Below are 20945 nucleotides of genomic sequence, written 5' to 3' on the forward strand. Positions count from 1 at the left end.
GTCCAAGTGAAAACAAGGGACTGATCAGTTTTTAAAAGGTAGCATCAGGGTGCCTGGCTGATTCAGTTGGGAGAGCATGTGACTCTTGATCTCAGGGTCATGAGTTCAAGCCCCACTTTGGGCATAAGATTACTTAAAAAAAAAAAAAAAAGGCACCTCTAGAAGAGAGAGGACTAATTTTTGTTTTGTTATTAACATTATCTTTAAAATTTACTTTGACCTGCTACGTATATATAATCATTGTGGAGAATTATATAGCAAGAAAAGGTACTGCCCTTTTCCTCATCTTATAACCTGAATTCTAGTTAAGGGGGAAAAGCATTTAGATTAGATTGTTTGGGTTTTATATATGTGCCTGTAGAAGGCCCTCAAACTCAAATGTTAGTAGAAATGTAAAATTGGCAGAAATATTGGAGTCCCAGGAAAATTTCTAAATTTAGATCAGTTTTTTCGTTTTTCATTTTATTGGTATAAGAACATAAAACATAGGGGTTCTGGGTGGCTCAGTCGGTTAAGCATCTGACTTTTGATCTCAGCTCAGGTCTTGATCTCAGGGTCGTGAGTTCGAGCTCTGCCCAGCATGGAGCCTACTTTAAAAAACATAAAATGTACTATGTTTAACTCACTTTGTTCATAAGATTATCATGTTGATTTGCAAAAAAGAAATGCTTTCATAGACATGAAGTTCTTACCTAAGTTAAAAAATGGACATTAATGGGGCACCTGGGTGGCTCAGTCAGTTAAGTGTCCGACTCTTGGTTTTTGCTCAGGTCATGATCTCATGGGTCATGGGATGGAGCCCCATGTTGGAGTCTGCTTGAAGATTCTATCCTCCTGCCCCTCCCCCCACGTGTGTGTGCACTTGTGCACTTTGTCTCTCTAAAATAAATCTTTCTAAAAAATGGATATTATTCACCCTGTAAGTAAACAACAGCTAACAGTAAACAGCTGTACAAGCATGTATTTTTTACCTCACTGTTAAGTTTGAATAGGTGCTTTTGCCATAAAACATTTGATAATTCAGTTGTGATTTACTGAATACATAGAAATATGCTGTTTTAAAAAATATCCTCAATTCAGTAATTTCAGTGAAAAAACTGTATTTGTAATTCTTTTGTGACTCTCATGCCTGTTTCTTCCACAGTCTCACTCTAGTTCTTTTTAAACTTAACTCCTGTCCTTTCTAGGTTTTTTTGAGGAAAGAGCATAAAACGTCTTCGTTTTTCGGTTTGTTTTTTTTTTTTTTTTCCATTTCTGTAGGTATCAGTAGAGTGACCATTCTGTTTATCTACTTTTTAAGCCCTCAGCCTGATGATGAATCTCTCAATCAGTAATATTTTCTTGGTCCATAGTACCAAGAAAGATAAGACTTTTTTTTTTTTTCCCATCAAAATGACAGTCTGTCTTTATGATAGAATGTACATGGCTCTTGCATTTGCTAGTTTTAGTGTACTTTTACCTGAATGTGTAAGAAATTAAAAGAATCTAAAACTAATTCATACATCTTACTAGTGCAGAGTTATTATATGTAAATAGCGTAAAAGATGATACAGTAGTATGAGGACATCAAATTTAAATCATTATTCTAAAAATCTATTAAAATTTTTCAGGAAAATTGATCTTTGAAGAAAAGACATTTTCTCAAAATGTTTCCCAGTCTTTGATTGTCAGTAGCTATAATTGGTACTTATGGAGATAAGGATATACATTCATCTAAGGCTTTATTTCTCTATCCACAGACAACAAATGAAGTTGTTTTGGCTGTGGAGTTCCATCCAACAGATGCAAATACCATAATAACATGTGGTAAATCTCATATCTTTTTCTGGACCTGGAGTGGCAATTCACTAACAAGAAAACAGGGAATTTTTGGGGTAAGGATCAGAATGTTATAACTTCATTATAAAACTTTTGATTTTTTAATTGTTGAGTAAACAAACATCATGCCAAAGGGAAAACTGAAAATTCTCTTTGTTTCATCGTAGAAATATGAAAAACCAAAATTTGTGCAGTGTTTAGCATTCTTGGGGAATGGAGATGTTCTTACTGGCGACTCAGGTGGAGTCATACTTATATGGAGCAAAACTACTGTAGAACCCACCCCTGGGAAAGGGCCTAAAGGTACAGTATTCTCACATTAAAGTCCTCACTTTTAATGCACACATCCTGCTGTTGCAGGCTGGCTCTTACTCCTCAAAATGACTTTGGTTTTTAAGGTTTTTCATGATAATCTGTTTTTTAAAACTAAATTCTTTACAGTTACTCACTGAGCATAGATAACCTACATTTGACTATATTCAACCTTTCCTTTTAGGAGGTTAATACAAAGTAATTAGAGATGATATAGATACGTTAATTTAAACAGTATAAAGATTAAGAGAGAAATTATCCTGATCGTTAGTGTTTTGTGAAGCCTTCACAAAAGAAATGGTATTTAAGCTACACCATAATGAATGTACAAGACTACAAAAGATACAGAACCTTGATCCCAGTTTAGGGAAACAGTGCAAGCAAAGGCAGAAGGATGGATATGAATGTGAGGCATCCAGGATAATGTGAATCAGTTTGTCATGTAAAAGTTAACAGAGATAAGAGCTAACCAATTTGAAAGAAATTTTATTTTTTTTAAGATGTAATTTATTTGACAGAGAGCACAAGCAGGGTAGGGTGAGCAGGAGAGGGAGAAGCAGGCTCCCTGCTGAGCAGGGAGCCCAATGTGGGGCTCGATCCCAAGACCCTGGGATCATGACCTGAGCCAAAGGCAGCCACTTAACCAACTGAGCCACCCAGGTGCCCCAGGAAATTTTATTTTATTTTATTTTATTTATTTATTTATTTATTTATTTTATTTATTTGACAGAGAGCACAAGCAGGGGGAGTGGGAGAGGGAGAAGCAGGCTTCCCGCCGAGCAGGGAGCCCGATGCGGGGGTCGATCCCAGGACCCTGGGATCATGACCTGAGCCGAAGGCAGACGCTTAACGACTGAGCCACCCAGGCGCCCCCAGGAAATTTGATTTTAAAAAACAGTTTGTAATTCCTACTATCAGTTTAATATATACTAAGTAATTGATAATTTAAGTAGGGATTAAGATACAGATTTTTTTAGGATGCCTGGGTGGCTCAGTCGCAGGTCATGATCCCAGGGTCCTGGGATCGAGCCCCACATCGGGCTCCCTGCTCCGCGGGAAGCCTGCTTCTCCCTCTTCCACTCCCCCTGCTTGTGTTCCCTCTCTCTCTGTGTATCTCTCTGTCAAATAAATAAATAAAATCTTTAAAAAAAAAAAAAAAAGATTTTTTTAGTTATACACAAGAATCCTTAAAACTGGTTGTTGAGCTCACCATAGAAGAAGAGTTACGAGGCCAAGGGTCCTTTATCCCCCAGTTAGATAACCAGAAAAGACCCTGCAAGGATTACAGAAGTGAAATTTTCAAAGAAAAAAGTTGGGGCACCTGGGTGGCTCAGTTGGTTAAGCGACTGCTTTCGGCTCAGGTCATGATCCTGGGGTCCTGGGATCCAGCCCCACATCAGGCTCTCTGCTCAGCAGGGACTCTGCTTCTCCCTCCCCGCCGCTCCCCCTCCCCCCGTGCTCTCGCTCTCAAATAAATAAAATCTTTAAAAATAAATAAATGAAAAAAGTTAACAAGATAGAACTCTTACTTATGCCCCTGAAGAAGGGAGGAGAGAGTTTCTAGGATTATCAGTGCTCTTATAGGGAAGTCAAGAATAAAAACCAAGAACTGTCCTTAGTAGTTTGCAATATCAATAGAACATTAAGGCCCCCGAACACCTAAGTATAGAGCAGCCAGTCTCAAGATGGAGAATTTTGAGAATCCAAGATGAAAATGGAATGGGAAGTAGAGAGTTACTAGAGTCAGTCATTAGTCTTTTTAAGGTTGCCTAAAACCTGAAAGTAAAACGGGAATTGCCGGTAAAGAAGAGGAGACTAAAAAGAGAGAGATGAGAATACCTGGATTGGGCATATGAGGAAGAATTATCCATGAAAAAGAGCAAGAGCCTCCATTTTATTCTGAGACTGGAGCCTTAGGAGCTGAGATATCTTATGTGAGTAAATGGGGGGTGGGGGAAGGTCTTGCAGGATGACACTGATCTCAGTAAAGGCAACTCTGTTAAAGACTTATATTGAAGTTTTTATTTTAATGGATTGTAAAAGAATAGTAATGTAGTAAAGCATCACATAATCAGACTCTGTTACTTTAGAGTTCTACTTGTTGGAATTGGGATCCCACTGAAACCTTTGTCTTATCTGTGGATATTGGACTTATTATAATAAATGAATAATAAAACCAAAACCCTATAAATTTAGAGGTATTATTTTCTAAGCAATTAGTGATTAAAGCTATCCTTATCGACTCTCAAAAGCCTGTTTCCAAAGATCTTAATGGCTGATGATTAGTAGTTATTTATAGTATAGTAATAAAGAATGATTATCCTAATTACTACATTTGTGGCACATTTCCTACCTTTCTCCTCTCCTTTTCCCAACATAGCAAGACTAGAGGGTTCAGTCTCCCTTGGGCTGAGTCTGGGGGTTTCGATGAGGCAGTATGCATGTCCATGTCGTAAAATGGGACAGAGGAGGGAAAAAGAATAAACTCGTAGTTTGGTCCCCTTCTTTTTCTAACTACAGCCCCTTTTCCCAGCCCTCGTAGTGGGCCTTGGCATTTCTTTAGCTTTACCTCAAACTGATTGTCCTCAGAAATAGATATATTCTTTTTTTTTTTTTTAAAGAATTTATTTGAGGGCGCCTGGGTGGCTCAGTTGGTTAAGCGACTGCCTTCGGCTCAGGTCATGATCCTGGAGTCCCGGGATCGAGTCCCGCATCGGGCTCCCTGCTCAGCAGGGAGTCTGCTTCTCCCTCTGACCCTCACCCCTCTCATGCTCTCTCTCTCATTCTCTCTCTCAAATAAATAAATAAAATCTTTAAAAAAAAAAAAAAAAAAAAAAAAGAATTTATTTGAGAGAAAGAGAGCGCATGAGAGAGCACAAGTAGGGGGAGCAGCAGAAGGAGAGGGAGAAGCAGGCTCCCCACTGAGCAGGGAGGCCAGTGTGGGGCTCCATCCCAGGACCAGTCCCATTTGCGCCCAAAGTCTGCTTTGCCCTTTTCTGTGGTAGATGAAAAAATTAGAGGAATGGCACTGAAAATAGCCTTTTTTCAACCCCATTTTTCTTTACCGTTTAAGAAAAATAAAGCTGAAAAAATACCCAGAGTACCATGCTTCCTTCAAAGTAGAAGGTTATGAGAGAAAATTAGAGACCTTGTTCTAAAATCAGTGGGCTGGGAACAGAGAGAGATTCTTTATTAACAGCAACAGGTTGTAGCAGCAGAAAGAAAACTAGCTAAACCAATCAGACTCTTGAGAAACCACAAGAAAAGAGGTGGAGATTGACAGGGAACCAACCTGGGGTTCCTGAGACATTTCCCCTGGGGAATGGCAGAGCATTGCACCCTGGTTTCTCTTATTCATCCACCTCACCTTAAATACACTGAAACAACTTTAACAACTTCCCTTTGTCTCCCTGGAGTCTCTGCATCAGACCGTGGAAATCACCACCAATAACTTAAGAATAAGGGAATCCTTGTTTCTCTGCTCAGAAGGAAAGCCCTAATTTACATGTCTGTCTTCCCTAATAGACTTTCCCAGGACTAACACAATGTCTGGCGTTTGGTACTAGCTGTTTGAAAATTATTTGTTAAACCTTTTGTTAAGGAAATGACCTTAATCTTACCTTTGGGTGTTAGTGTAGGAATAAAAGTTGAGTGGTACTGATGAAAGCACTATTTTCATGAAAATGTGGAATTTGTAGACTTGTAGATTTCTTACCATTGTGCAGATTTTTATACTATATTTTTGGGGAGATATACTACAGTGGCGTTTTCCATATCCATTCAGCTGAATTTCTGAGTTTGGTGGGTGAATTGGATAGAAATTAATCCTTAAATTGTATTACCAGTGATCCTGATCTCAATCATTGGCTGTGCTTTCTTTAGCTTCTTTTGCCTGGTTTAGGTTCAAAATTCATGAGAAGGATGGCACTGGATTGAGGATTCTTAAGAAAAAAGAAAGAACAATGATACTATCAACTACCTTTCCCACTCATCTCTGTTTTCTTTTTCCTGGGCTCATTTGCTCAGTATTAGAAATGTGAGGGACAGCATTGTCTACCAAAACAGTGACTTAAATTGTTGACATGTGCTGAGGTGGGAGGCAGGGAGAGGTTTTTATTTTGGTTTTTGTCTAAAAAACTTGTGGCTTAGCCTTTGCGCAAAGAAAATCTGCATATGAGCATACAGGAAATAGGAAATCTAATCTTCGTAAACTGCTGGGCACATGAAATAGACTGTATTGTACTCTGCCACGTGACTGATCCTGTTGTGGGCAAACTTGCTAAGAATTTTGTTTCTTCCTTTACATTTGAGGGTTTCCGTTCTAGAAAGGACTAGAGGAAGGGTTTGATGAGTGCAGTGAAATAAATGTATAACCTTAGATCAGAACACTCAAAGTTTCCATTTTTAAATTCTTGCCCAAAATTTCAGTAGATTGATCCATTTTGCATATTCCCTGATATGTATTTCTGCATCCATGGCTGGCAGCCTTTTCAACCAAAAATACTGTGATAACATGTCTGATAAAGGGACGTTTTTAGATGGCAGAAGTTTAATTTCATAACTGATTCATAAAGTGTACAACATAATGATATATGTATATATGTCAAATGATTACCACAAATTCTTAAGACTTACTCTCAGGATCTTTAAAATATACAATATAGTATTGTTCATTGCTATACATTATTACATCCCCAGAACTTACTCATCTTATATCTGGATGTTTCTACCTTTTGACCATTGTCACCTATTTCCCCCACCACCACCTCTGACAACCACCAGTCTGTTCTGTTTCTATTAGTTCATTTTTTTTAGATTTTACTTGTGAAATCATATAGTATTTGTCTTTCTGTGTCTGACTTGTTTCACTTAGCATAATACCCTCAAGGTCCATCCACGTTGTTACAAATGGCAGGATTTCCTTCTTTTTTTTTATTCCATTGTGTATTTGTGTGTACACCACATTTTTTTTTTTTTAACACCACATTTTCTTTATCAGTTCATCTGCCAGTCAACACTTAGGTTGTTTCAGTATTTTCTGTTTATCATGTGAGTACAAGGTACTTATTTCCTACCTATATGAGAAAGTTCAGATTTTTCTTTTATGAAATAATTCATAAGTTTAAAGTGGGGGGAGGGGAAGTTGAGAATATTACAAGATAATTTCCATTATTCTTAAATCTTTAGGGAACTAAGAAACACCATTTTACCTACTCTCCAAATAATCAACATGAGCACATTTGCCCAGTTGCTGATAATATAACATAAATTTCAAAGTCTCCCTGATATTCAATTTTATAGGTAAACAGGCACAGAAAGCCCTCCAAATTATCCTTATTTGAAGTCAGGGTAAACTGCTTTTTAAGGAAACTTTGTTTCTGTTAGAGATGTGAAGAAAGGGGGTATTTGCAATTAAGCTTGGATAGACTTGGCCATGATTACACCTGGAGATACAATAGGTTTTTAAATTCAAGGATAATTATTTTTCTTGGTAGGTATTTCAAACATTACTTGGCTTAAATTGGAATGTCAGAAATACAGGCCCATGAGAAAGAAATCTTTGACCAATAATTTGTTATATTGGTAAATACTATCTAAAGGGAACTTTGGTAATGTGTTTAAATTTGAAACACAGAAATTTTATCTCAATTAGTATTAGGTCCTCCTCAGGAAATAACTCTTAAGGGGTAGGAGGTTTGAGAGTAGAAATCTCATGGAGCTGATACTACTTAGATATTTTTATTCTTGATGAAGCATTTGTTCCTCAGGTTTATTTTCTGTTTTCTAACATTCCATCGTTCTAGGAAGATCTTAAGTGTTTAATGAGGTGGTCATGTCTGGAAGACTGAATTTAAAGCAAAAATACTATGTTGCGTTTTTCTACATTCTGATGGAGATCCATGAAATTCCACATCTCTGCTTTTGTAATTTCTTGCATGGTACTCAGACTCTCTTTTAATTTGACTATGAATTAGAAAGTAAGCTCTTTGCCCCCACCCCCCACCCCCGGCGCAACAATACTCTTTAAAAGTTCACACCTCTCAGATGTCCTCTCGGTCACATCAGGGCCATGATTGATAATTGGCTGGCTGTCTTACTGGACACAGTTGTGGTGGTGTTCAATGTTTGAAGTATTTTTAGGTGGTAAATGTTGATGTGAGCTGAGGGAGTTGATGTGAATAGCAAGTTTGTTGGAGTTCTCCCAGCTCTGCAGATTTGAGCAAGCTCTACTCCAAATCCAGCAAGCCCTTTCTTTCCTTTCTCCCGCCCATCTCTTAAATATCTGTACCACTAGCTCCCTCACACTGAGTAATTTTTAGAGTCAGCTGTAGCATTCTTCTTTCAAGGATACCAGAGCCCTACAAATTTCAGTTAATTTTTTAAATACACTGGTAGCTCCTTTAAATAGGTAAGTAAAAGTGAACAATCTCAATGACAGCTTTATTGAGATGCAGTTCACAGACCATAAAACTCACCCTTTTAAAATGTACAATTAAGTGATTTTTCGTACATTCACAGAATTATACACCCATCACCACTGTCTAATTTCCAAACATTTTATCACCCCAAAAACAAACACTGGACCCGTTAGCAGTCATTTCCCATTTCTCCCTCCCTTCAGCCTCTAGCAGCCATTTGTCTACTTTTGGTCTCTGGATTTGCCTCTTTTGGACAGTTCACGTAAATTGAATCATACAATATATGGTCCTTTGTGACTGGCTTCTTTTATTGGAACCTTAGTGTTTTCAAGGTTCATCCATGTTGTGGCATGTATCAGTACCTCATTCGTTTTAATGACTGAATAATATTACATATTATGAACATACCATATTTTATCCATTCTTCCGTTGATGAACAATTTAGAAAATGAACAATTTTTTCAGTTTCATTGAGATATAACTGGCATATGTTAAGATATATAACATAATAATTTGATTTGGTGTATGTTTATATTGCAAAATGATCACAGTAAGTTTTGTTTATATCCATCACCTCACAGTTACAGATTTTTCTCTTTTTTTTTTTTTAAAGATTTTATTTATTTATTCATAAGAGACAGAGAGAGAGGCACAGGGAGAAGCAGGCTCCTCGCTGAGCAGGGAGCCCGATGCGGGACTCGATCCCAGGACCCTGGGATCATGATCTGAGCCACCCAGGCGCCCTAGATTTTTCTCTTTTGATGAGAACTTTTAGATCTACTTTCTTAGCAGCCTAATTTTCAGATATATAATACAGTATTGTTAACTGTAGTCACCATGCTGTACATTAAATTCCAAGAAGTTATTTATCTTATAACTAGAAGTCTGTACCTTTTAACCACCTTCACCCATTTCTCTCTGAATAATTTTTAAACCTGTAATTTTTTTTCATTATTCCAAGTGATATGAGATTTACTTATTGACTTACTTTGGCCATATTTAAACAAGGCGCTGCCTTCCCATTTTTAACTTAGTAACTAATTCTACAGGGTATCTTCCAAAGAGCTTTTACTCTTGCTCTGCCAGTCTCACCAGCCAGACAAAGAGGTTCATTGAGGTAAGGTATCATGAATACCAAAGAAGTAGTTCTCAGGAAATGAAGTGGTTATAGTTTGAGTACTAAAATCTTACCCTCAGGGGCGCTTGGGTGGCTCAGTCACTAAGCGTCTGCCTTCAGCTCAGGTCAGTGATCCTAGGGGCCCGAGATTGAGCCCCACATTGGGCTCCCTGCTCAGCAGGAAGCCTACTTCTCCCTCTCCCACTCCCCCTGCTTGTGTTCCCTCTCTCACTGTGTCTCTCTGTCAAATAAATAAATAAAATCTTTAAAAATAAAATCTTACCCTCACCCTGAAAAAAGAGGGTCTGATGGGTGCCTGGCTGGCTCTGTCAGTGGAGCATGTGACTCTTGATCTCAGGATCATGAGTCTAAGCCCCAATTGGTGTGGAGGCTACTTAATAAATAAATAAATAATATAAAGAAAAATCTGATTATATATAAAATATACACACATATATACTATACATAGCCAACCCTTGAACAAGGTGGGTTTGAATTGCATGGGTCCACTTATATGCAGATTTTTTTTACAGTACAGTACTGTTAATGTATTTTTTAAGATTTTATTTATTTGAGAGAGAGAGACAGTACGGGGCAGGGGGGAGGGGCAGAGGGAGAAGGAGAGGTGGACTCCCCACTGAGCGGGGAGCCTGATGTGGGACTCTACCCCTGGACCCTGAGATCATGACCTGAGCTGAAGGCAGAAGCTTAACCAACTGAGCTACCCAGGTGCTCCTCTTAAGATTTTCTTAATTATAATTTCTCTAGCTTTCTTGGAAGAATATAGTATGTAATACATACAACATACAAAATAGGTGTTAATTGACTATTGATATTATTAAGGCTTCCTGTCAAGAGTAGACCATTAGTAGTTAAGTTCTGGGGGAGTCAAAAGCTATACACAGATATTTGACTGCACAAGGGGTTGGTACACCTAACCCATGTTGTTCAGTGGTCAATTGTGTGTGTGTGTGTGTGTGTGTATAAATTGTTTTTTAATATCCACGTGGACTTAAGATATTTTTTTTATGGCCCTGCCTTGTCCCTCCCTGGGTACTTGTAAAGTGCTATGGGCATATAAGAAAGCTGGGCTGTCATTCAGCCATGACATTGGTACAACCAAACTGGTTTTTAAAATACTACTCTAGTTGGTCAAAAGGCACTGCTCCAGGCTACTAGTGCCCACTTCCATCACAGTACTGTTCCCAGTCCTCCTTTTCTTAGCAAGTAAAGGGGCAGTCTTTGGCAGAGCAGAGGGCCTCCACGTCAGCAGTGGTTATTTTTTTTTATATATTTTATTTATTTATTTGCCAGAGGGGGAGCGCCAGGCAGAGGGAGAAGCAGGCTCCCTGCTGAGCAGGGACCCTGACCCTGGGCTCAATCCCAGGACCCTGGGATCATGACCTGAGCCAAAGGCAGACACTTAACCGAGTGAGCCACCAGGCATCCCAACAGTGGTTATTAAATGTTAAATATTATGGCTGTTACCTCAGCAGGAAATGAAGACTTTTGGGAAGCTTAAAAGAACATTGAGTGGACTTGAGTCCTCATCACAGCTTTGTCACTAGCTATGCGGTATTGGTTAAGCCACTTCTATACCTCTGTGTCCTCAGCTCTAAAATCAGAAAAGTAATACCTACCCTACCTACCAGGTAGGATGATTATAAGAGATAGTAAGTTCTGAAGCTAATGTATCCTCTGTTGTCTGTGGAATTATCACTACTTCAGCTTATCCTTTTGTAAGAATTATTTTGAAATGTTTTCAGAGTAACTAAATATTAACATAAATGCAGAAGGGTGAACTTTTGATTCTTTATTCTGTCAAGTTTTCTTCCAAAAAGACACTAAAGTGATGGAAAATATCAATAGTGTTTTTATTTTTTTTCTCTCATCTTATTAGGTGTTTATCAGATCAGCAAACAAATCAAAGCTCATGATGGCAGTGTGTTCACACTTTGTCAGATGAGAAATGGAATGTTATTAACTGGAGGAGGGAAAGACAGAAAAATAATTCTGTGGGATCATGATCTGAATCCTGAAAGAGAAATAGAGGTAAGGATGAAAATTTTAAAATACTAAGTCTTCTAAATGCTTGTCTTCATCCCACAATAAGTTAACACACTTTCCTGGGAAATTGGTACACATTTTTATCATTTCATTCTCTCAAAAAGCAGAAAGAAAAAGACTATTCATTAAACAAACTTATTGGAAAGAGTAAAAATATACATACATATATATACATATATATAGGGCAGACTAAGTAGTTTTTATTTCTGAGATTACTTTTTTAGTAATCCAAAAATATAACCATGCAGACTTAAAATTCAGCATTCACCAGATACAGTATCCAACTCTATAAAAAATAACCAGTTTGATTTTAAAACTTGAAAATAATCTTTTAAACAATGGGCTTAATGATAATCACTAATTATCTGTGTATGTGTCTGCTTCATGTCATGCACCAAGAGTATCCACCACACCTGACAAGTATTCTGTGCTCAGGGAAAGTTTGCTAATTGAATTGAGGTCTCTGGAAGTGAAATGGTTAAGAATAGTATTCTATAGGTCAGTGTTTCTCAAAGCAAGGGCAAATTTCACATAGTTTAGTATTGCTTCTGTTTTTTTGGTGACTTAAATTTTGAATTTGTGCTTAGTGTTTTCAACACGTTTTCCAGACAAAATCTTTTCTTAAAAAAAAGAAGATCCCAATAGTACTGCTCTTGGGTTTTATTTCCCAGAAGATAGACAAGAAGTCAAAAGAGTCACTTTATCACAAACTTAGGTTCATAATGGAAATGCCACTTCCTTTACTAATTTTTTTCCACAGATAACTCATATCCTTTGTAATCAAAAGCCTCACCATCTGTTTTATTCCTCCCTTTGCCATTTCTAACATCAATTTGGATTATCTTTGGAATTCAATTATTTGTGCTTTCAGCAGTCACTTTGGGTCCTCCTTCATAAAGAAGAATTGCATTATTTCAGAGTCATTGCTTGGGCTTATTATCTTATTAATACACCATTCACCAAGAGTATACCATGTAGTGCATTAAATGAGATCTCCCAAGGAGTCCTATGAAGGACACTTGTAACACTTCACAATATACTGCTTTTTAGTTAACAAATTTCACATGTGTTATTCTTATATTTTCTTCCTTACAACAATCAAGAATAGGTAGGATATATATTATTATTTCCCCATATTATAGATAAATTTGTCTTAGGCTAGATGATGTACCCCAAATAAAATAACTGGTAAATAACAAAACCAGACCACATTTTTCATGTAGTCTAATAGAACTTTTTTCCCCTACACCTAACCCAACTCTTGAAATCATATAAAATATAAATTTAAAATGTTGATGATAGTGCATGATAACTTCTGTGTAATAAAATGTAATTGAACAAATAAACTCATTAGTATAATATTACCATGTGACTTTCAGATTTGGAATTCTGTCATTTATTACCCCATAATTGCTTACAGCTATAAATGCAGTCTTCAGGTAGTAATTAATACATGTTGTTATGTGTATGGTGACCTTACTTTTTAGGTTCCTGATCATTATGGAACAATCAGAGCTGTAGCGGAAGGAAAGGCAGATCAATTTTTAGTAGGCACATCACGAAATTTCATTTTACGGGGAACATTTAATGATGGCTTCCAAATAGAAGTGCAGGTAAGATGTATGGTTTTAACCATTAACTGAATATTTTTGAGGATACCCTCTGTTTCTTATAACAATGGGTATATTTTCATTTTCAGGGTCATACAGATGAGCTTTGGGGTCTTGCCACACATCCCTTCAAAGATTTGCTCTTGACATGTGCTCAGGACAGACAGGTGTGCATGTGGAACTCAGTGGAACACAGGCTAGAATGGACCAGGCTCGTAGATGTGAGTAAAGCAAAATGTGATCATAATCTTCCCACAGAAACTCCCTAAAATGGCAGTTCGGAGCAGCAAAGGAAAAAGGACTCAGCATTGGTTAAAACCAAGTGTTTTTATATAGTTTAGTAAAGGGGATGAGGTAAGGGGAGAATGTTTAGTCACAAAGTATAACATTGAACCCACTCTAAAGAAGCAAGTTAGGGCAAAAGCTCAATTTTTCTATCAGCTTCAGTAGAAAAAAAAAGATTTGACATATTTATGGAGCATTAATTGTTACAGAAATGTTTGGGCCTCTGGTGGTGGTGCAGTTGGATTCAGTAAGCGCTGCTCACTGACAGACTACTATCTTCTTTTAGAGTTGATCTCTTACTGTATTTTCTCCCTTCCCCACCCAGACATCCACCTTTTCTAGCCCAAAGGTGTATACAGGTTCTTTGCAGACTAAAGAACTGTATACATGTTCGTTGTTATTATCCTTACTGTTCCACTGCCTAGCCACGAGCTGGCTGTCCTTTACCCTCGCCACTTTGCCAACATACCCCTTCCTGCTCTGAAATTCTTTTTCCTCTCATATCAGTGTGGTATTTTTCATTGGCTACAAAGAAGTTGATTGGAATTCCATGTTTATATGAAACCAATTATTTTCAAATGTTTTTGCCACTATTCCCATAGATCTAGGGAGACTTTCTCATGTACTCCCCAACAGCTGTCTGTCTCTCTTCTAGGAACCAGGACACTGTGCAGATTTTCATCCAAGTGGCACAGTGGTGGCCATAGGAACGCACTCAGGCAGGTAGGGTCTTGAAGGGAAATGTGAGCTGAGTACTCTGAAGTGGTGGGATGTTTAATCATTATTCAGGAATGTTCTCGATCGGATCTAGAGAATTAATCTTTTTAAGTGGCACACGAATATGCTTGTTGCTCTTATCTGTTATGTATCCTCATTCAATCATTCAGTAATTCTTGAGCACCTACCATTCGTTAGACACTACTCTGGGCCTACATCAGAGTGCAAAACAAAAGTCCCTGCCCTCTGGAGCCCACATTTTAGTGTGTGTGTGGAGACAGGATAAAAATATAAACATTATAACTATCTAAATTAGAAAATGTTAAAAAGCCATGGGGGTGGGGCATTGAGCAAGAGGGATTGGGAGGGGGTGCAGTTGCAAAAGATAAGAGTGGTCAGGATCGACTTCATTCAAAAGGTGATAATTCAGCTGATTTGACCCTCCTTGGAAGAATTTTATATGGTGTCAAAAATTTCTCTCCTCATTTTCTTTTAGGGAAGGGAACTGAAACTGAAATAACCCAGTCGAGCTTTTATAAATTATTTATTCTATAGCTTTTATCATCTTGTCTTTTTTTTAATGTTACACAGATTATAAAGGTATATTTCCTGAAATTGTTACTAACGGCTTGTCTTTACAGACCTTATGTAGTAGTACCTTTCCAAGGTTATTAAGTAACACGTATTTATTGTCTGTATTTTTGAGTCCTTTTTATTGCCTCTGCTAGGAAGTAGTCTTCATAAATAACTTTAATTTCTTTATTAAAGAGGCAGAAGAAAAATATGAAGTAAATTTCCAAAAGTTAAACCCGTAGAAAATGTGGAATGCTGATTTCTAATGAGGTGAAACTATTGTGAACACTTTTGTTTATATGACAGATACTTCAAATCATTTCATTTAATTCTAAATTTAGTCATTTGGAGTTTTTTTATAGCACGTTTTTCCCTTTGGTTGTTGGATACAAATTAACACTTCTAGAAAGTCAAAACATTCAAATTCCTTTTCCTATACAGCACTACAAAATCTAGAATCATGGAGGGGTGCCTGGGGGCTCAGTGATTTAGGTGTCCGACTCTTGATCTCAGCGCAGGTCTTGATCTCAGGGTTGTGAGTTCAAGCCCTGTGTTGGACTCCACACTGGGTGTGGAGCCTACTTAAAAAAAAAAATCATGGAAAAACAGGTCTCTAATGATAAACTTTGAAACATGGATGTGTAATAAAGATGCTATTTGATTCTGAAAGAACTGAATTTTAGAATTAGGCTGCTAGGAAGGGAGAGTAATTGGTGAAAACTTGCAAATATAGACAGCCATACTATCTCAGATTTCTCCAAAATGCATGTTGGTATTAGATTGTTACTTCAGCTTAGTCAGGTGTATGGCAAGTCACTTTGTTGGATTTGAAGGAAATTATTTTCTATTTTACAAAAAAGTGTTAAGCACATTAGAAACAACCTGAACTATGGTACTAAACTCATTTCCAGAAAACCACAAATGAGTTCACTTCAGATCTGTTTTTTGGGCAGATGAACAGATATCACAAATGCTGAAGTCAAGACCTTACACTAAATTATTTTTATATATTTCTTTAAACTTTCACCAGAGTGCAACAAAATATTCATTGATATCTCCATTGCACAGACAGAAAACCAAGACCCATAGAGCTTATCACTTGTGATTGAGCTAGGATTTGAACTCAGATTCTATATGGTTCCAAAGCTGATCGCTTTCCACTACTCCATTAATAATCTTTGACATGCGCTTATGGTGTTAGTAGCATTACTTAGAAATATTGTAAGGAAAGTTTACCTTTGAAGGTTAAATCACTGGCTGACATACTTTAGAAACATTTACTATACATACAAAGGAATTAAACACTGAATAGAGTGCAAGGGCTAGAGGGATTTGAATCATTAAGACACTGCTTCATTCGATGAATGGAGCTGGGTGTATGTGCACGTACATGTACACAATATATACGGAGCCCTGATTTTTGAGGAGAAATTTACCTGATTTAAATTCACTGAAGTTACTTTCTAAGATTTATGTAGCTGCAAAGTCATAATGAATAAGCTTAAAATGAAAAGTCACTCAATTTACATGACTTAAACTAAAGCCAAGCGTTTCCTCTTGGAGTTGTGAGTAAGAAACACCTTATAAATGGGAGTGATGTGGGGCGCCTGGGTGGCTCAATCGTTAAGCGTCTGCCTTTGGCTCAGGTCATGATCACAGGATCCTGGGATTGAGCCCCACATCGGGCTCCCTGCTCTGCAGGAAGCCTGCTTCTCCCTCTCCCACGCCCCCCCTGCTTGTGTTCCTTCTCTCGCTGTGTCTCTCTCTGTCAAATGAATAAATAAAATCTTTAAAAATAAATAAATAAATGAGAGTGATGTGATAACTAAATAAAAGGTGGACATTATTTAGAACCTAGGGGGAGATGTAGTTATCCATGTTCATTCCATTCTATACATTACTCCTGTCTTTGGTTTTGCATCTGGTTAGATTCTGTTGATTCTTGGAGAACTTTCTCATTTATTTTTTTTACATGGGTCTGTGAATACCTGGCTGTAGTGTCTAAAACTGAAAATTCCTCAGTGTAGCCATTCAGATTATTATCACTGACCCCTCAGCCTAAAAATAAGTCACACCTAGGGCAAGGAATTTTTTTTTTTAATATAGTGCAACACGTGTCCAAATTGTGCATGATCCAGAAAAGGTGACTAGCAAAATGTTTAAAGATCTTTTCATGTCCAAATCTAGAAATTTACTCCTTGTAATCAAGAAGTAAGCACAAGTGTGGGTAAATTATCATGGTGATAAATAAAATTGTCATTTAAAATAAAGTATTACTACTCTAATTTCTAAGGGGAAAAAACGTATAGCCCTAAGTGGACATAGTTCCTTCCTTAACATGCCAATTCTCACATAATAAAGGATGATTTTTTAACAGCTTTATTGAGATATATACCATAAAAGTTATCCATTTAAAGTATACAGTTTAATAGTTTTTAGTTCACAAGCTTTATCACAAGCTAATTTCAGAACATTTTCATTAACACAAAAAGAAACCCTGTACCTATTGGCAGTTACTCTTCATTATCCTCACCCACTTCCCCCTAGGTCTGTTTCTATAGGTTTGCCTATTCTGGAGATTTCATATAAATAGAATCCTACAATATGTGGTCTTTTGTGACTAGCTTCTTTCACCTAACATTCATATACAAGTTTTTGTATGGACATGTTTTCAACTCTCTTGAGCATATACCAAGGAGTAGACTTGCTGGATCTTGTGATAATCAAATTGTTTTCCACAATAGCTACATCATTTTACAATTCCACCAGCAAAGTATAAGGGATCCAATTTTCCCACATGCTCACCAACACCTGTAATTGTCTGTATTTTGAGTATACCATCCTAATGGGTGCAAAATGCTTTTTCGTTGTAGTTTTGACTTGCATTTCTCTGATGGCGAATGATGTTACCTTTTTTAGGCAATTACTGGCCACTTGGATCACCTTTTTAGGAAATGTCTACTCAAATCCTGTGCCCATCTTTGAATTGGTTTGTCTTTTTATTGTTGAGTTCTAAGCATTCTTCATATATTCTGGATATAGTACCTTATCAGATATGATTTGCACATATTTTCTTTTGTTCCAAGGATTGTCTTTTTTTCACTTTCTTGATGGTAACATTTGCGACAAAAATTTTTAAAGTTTTATATAGTCCAGTTTATCTATTCTTCCTCTTGTCTCCTGGTCATTAGGATTTATTTCTGTGTTTTCCCCCTAAGAATTTTATAGTTTTAGCTCTTACCTTTGGCTCTCTTGATTCATCTTGAGTTAATCTTTGTATGTGGTGTGAGGTAGATATCCAACTTCATTCTTTTTCATGGGGATATCCGGTTGTTACACCACCATTTTCCCCCCACTGAATGGTATTTATACCCTTGTTGAAAATCATTTGACCATAACTGTATTGGTTTCTGTCTGGACTCTGCATACTATTCCATTGATCTATATGTCCATCCTTGTGGCAGTATCACAACCTTGTGTTGTAGCTTTGTGGTAAATTTTGAAATTGGGAAATTTGAGTCCTCCAACCTCCAACTTTGTTCTTTTTTGAGGTGGTTTTAGCTATCCAGGATCCTTTGAATTTCCACATGAATTTTAGGATAGGTTTTGTCAGTTTCTACAAAGAAGCCAGCTGGCATTTTGATAGGGATTTTTTTTAGTAGATCAGTTTGGGGAATGTCAATATCTTAACAGTATTAAGTCTTTCAGTTTATGAACAGGAGATGTTTTTCCATTTACTTAGATCAATTTCTTTCAAAAATGTTTTTAGTTTTTATTTTTTTAAGCTTTAAATTCCAGTTAGTTAACAAAAAGTGTGTATTAGTTTCAGATGTACAATTCAGTGATTCAACACTTCCCCCAGTGCTCATCACAAGTGCACTCCTTAATTCATCCCCCACCCACCTCCCCTCTCCTAACCATCAGTTTGTTCTCTATAGTTTCTTGCTTTGCCCCCTCTCTTTTTTCCCTTTGCTCATTTGTTTTGCCCCCCCCTTTTTTTTTTTTAAAGATTTATTTATTTGAGAGAGAGCACATGAACTAGGGGAGGGGCAGAGGGAAAGGGAGAATCCCGAGCCAACTCCCCACTGAGCACAGAGCCCCACGTGGGACTGATCCCACGACCCCAAGATCATAACCTGAGCAGAAATCAAGAGTCGGATGCTTAACTGACTGAGCCACCCAGGTGCTGCTGTTTTTTTTATTTATTTTCTTTTTTTAAAAGATTTTATTTATTTATTTGAGAGAGAGAGAACACCAGATGGGGGAGGGTCAGAGGGAGAAGCAGACTTTCTGCTGAGCAGGGAGCCTGATGTGGGACTTGATCTGGGACTCTGGAATCATGACCTGAGCCAAAGGCAGATGCCTAACAGACTGAGCCACTCAGGTGCCCTGCTGTTTTGTTTTTTAAATTGACATATGAGTGAAATCATACGGTATTTATCTTTCTCTGATTGACATATTTCACTTAGCATAGTACTCCCTAGCTCCACCCATGTCGTTGCAAAATGACGAGATTTCATTCTTTTTTTATGGCTAAGTAATATTCCATTGTGTATATATACCACACCTTCTTTATCCATTCATCAATCAGTGGATACTTGGGCTGTTTCCATAATTTGGCTATGGTAGATAATGCTGCTGTAAATACTGCAGTGCATGTATCCCTTTGAATTAGTATTTTTGTATCTTTGGGTAAATTCCTAGCAGTGCAATTGCTGGATCATAGGGTAATTCTGTTATTAAATTTTTGAGGAATCTCCATACTGTTTTCCAGAGTAGCTGCACCAGTTTGCATTCCCACTAACCGTGTAAAGAATTTCCCTTTCTCCATTTCCTTACCAACACCCGTTCTTATGTTCTTGATTTTAGCCATTCTGTAACGTGATAATTCATTGTAGTTTTGATTTGTATTGCCCCAGTGATCAGTGATGTTGAACATCTTTTCATGCATCTGTTGACCATGTGTAATGTCTTTAGAAAAATTTCTGCCAGGGTGACTGGGTGGCTCAGTCGTTAAGCGTCTGCCTTCAGCTCAGGTCATGATCTCAGGGTCCTGGGATCAAGCCCTGCATCGGGCTCCCTGTTCAGCGGGAAGCCTGCTTCTCCCTCTCCCACTCCCCTTGCTTGTGTTCCCTCTCTCGCTGTGTCTCTCTCTGTCAAATAAATAAATAAAATCTTTCTTAAAAAATAAATTTCTGCCCGTTTTTTAACTGGATTATTCATTTTTGGGGTGTTGAGTTTTATTAAGTTCTCTATAGATTTTGGATACAAACCCTTTATTAGATATGTCATTTGCAGGTATCTTCTCCTTTTCATAGGCTTTCTTTTATAGTTTTGTTGATGGTTTCCTTTGCTGTGCAGAAGCTTTTTATTTTGATGAAGTCCCACTAGTTTATTTTTGCTTTTGTTTCCCTTGGCTCGGGAGACACATCTAGAAAGAAACTGCTACGGCTGATGTCAAAGAGGTTACTGCCTGTGTTCTCCTCTAGGATTTTTATGGTTTCAGGTCTCACATTTCGGTCTTTAATCCATTTTGAATTAATTTTTGTGTTTGGTGTAAGAAAGTGGCCCAATTTCATTCTTTTGCATGCGGCTGTCCAGTTTTCTCAACATCATTTGTTGAAAAGACTTTTTCCCATTGGATAGCCTTTCCTGCTTTGTCAAGAATTGACCATAGTGTTGCAGATTTATTTCTCAATTTTCTATTCCATTAATCTGTGTGTCTGTGCCAGCACCATACCGTTTTGATCACTACAGCTGTGTAATATAACTTGAAGTCGAGAATTGTGATGCCTCCAGCTTTGCTTTTCTTTTTCAAGGCGTTTTTAGTTTTTAGGGTGCAAATTTGCACATCTGTTAAATTTGTACCTAAGTATTTCATTCTCCTGATACCATTTTAAATTAAATTGAGAAAAGTTTAATTTTCAGAATATTTATTATTAGAATATATAAATACAACTGCTTCTCAAGCTATTGATCTTGTATCCTGCAACTTTGCTAAACTCATTTCTTCTAATAGTTTTTTAG

General features: G+C 37.4%; 1 protein-coding gene across 4 annotated transcripts in view; it reads left to right on the plus strand.

Moving 5' to 3' along the window:
• EML4 (EMAP like 4) overlaps nucleotides 1–20945 on the plus strand; it is a 147012-nt gene that overhangs the window by 104313 nt on the left and 21754 nt on the right. For all 4 annotated transcript variants that reach the window (XM_032410390.1, XM_032410391.1, XM_032410392.1 and 1 more), the window contains 6 exons: nucleotides 1740–1874; nucleotides 1986–2121; nucleotides 11567–11718; nucleotides 13221–13346; nucleotides 13433–13564; nucleotides 14284–14351. In XM_032410390.1, the coding sequence (XP_032266281.1) occupies nucleotides 1740–1874; nucleotides 1986–2121; nucleotides 11567–11718; nucleotides 13221–13346; nucleotides 13433–13564; nucleotides 14284–14351 (749 nt within the window). The remainder of the gene's footprint in view (nucleotides 1–1739; nucleotides 1875–1985; nucleotides 2122–11566; nucleotides 11719–13220; nucleotides 13347–13432; nucleotides 13565–14283; nucleotides 14352–20945) is intronic.

The sequence above is a fragment of the Phoca vitulina genome, unplaced genomic scaffold (genome assembly GCF_004348235.1).
Source record: "Phoca vitulina isolate PV1807 unplaced genomic scaffold, GSC_HSeal_1.0 scaffold12, whole genome shotgun sequence".
NCBI lineage: Eukaryota > Metazoa > Chordata > Mammalia > Carnivora > Phocidae > Phoca > Phoca vitulina.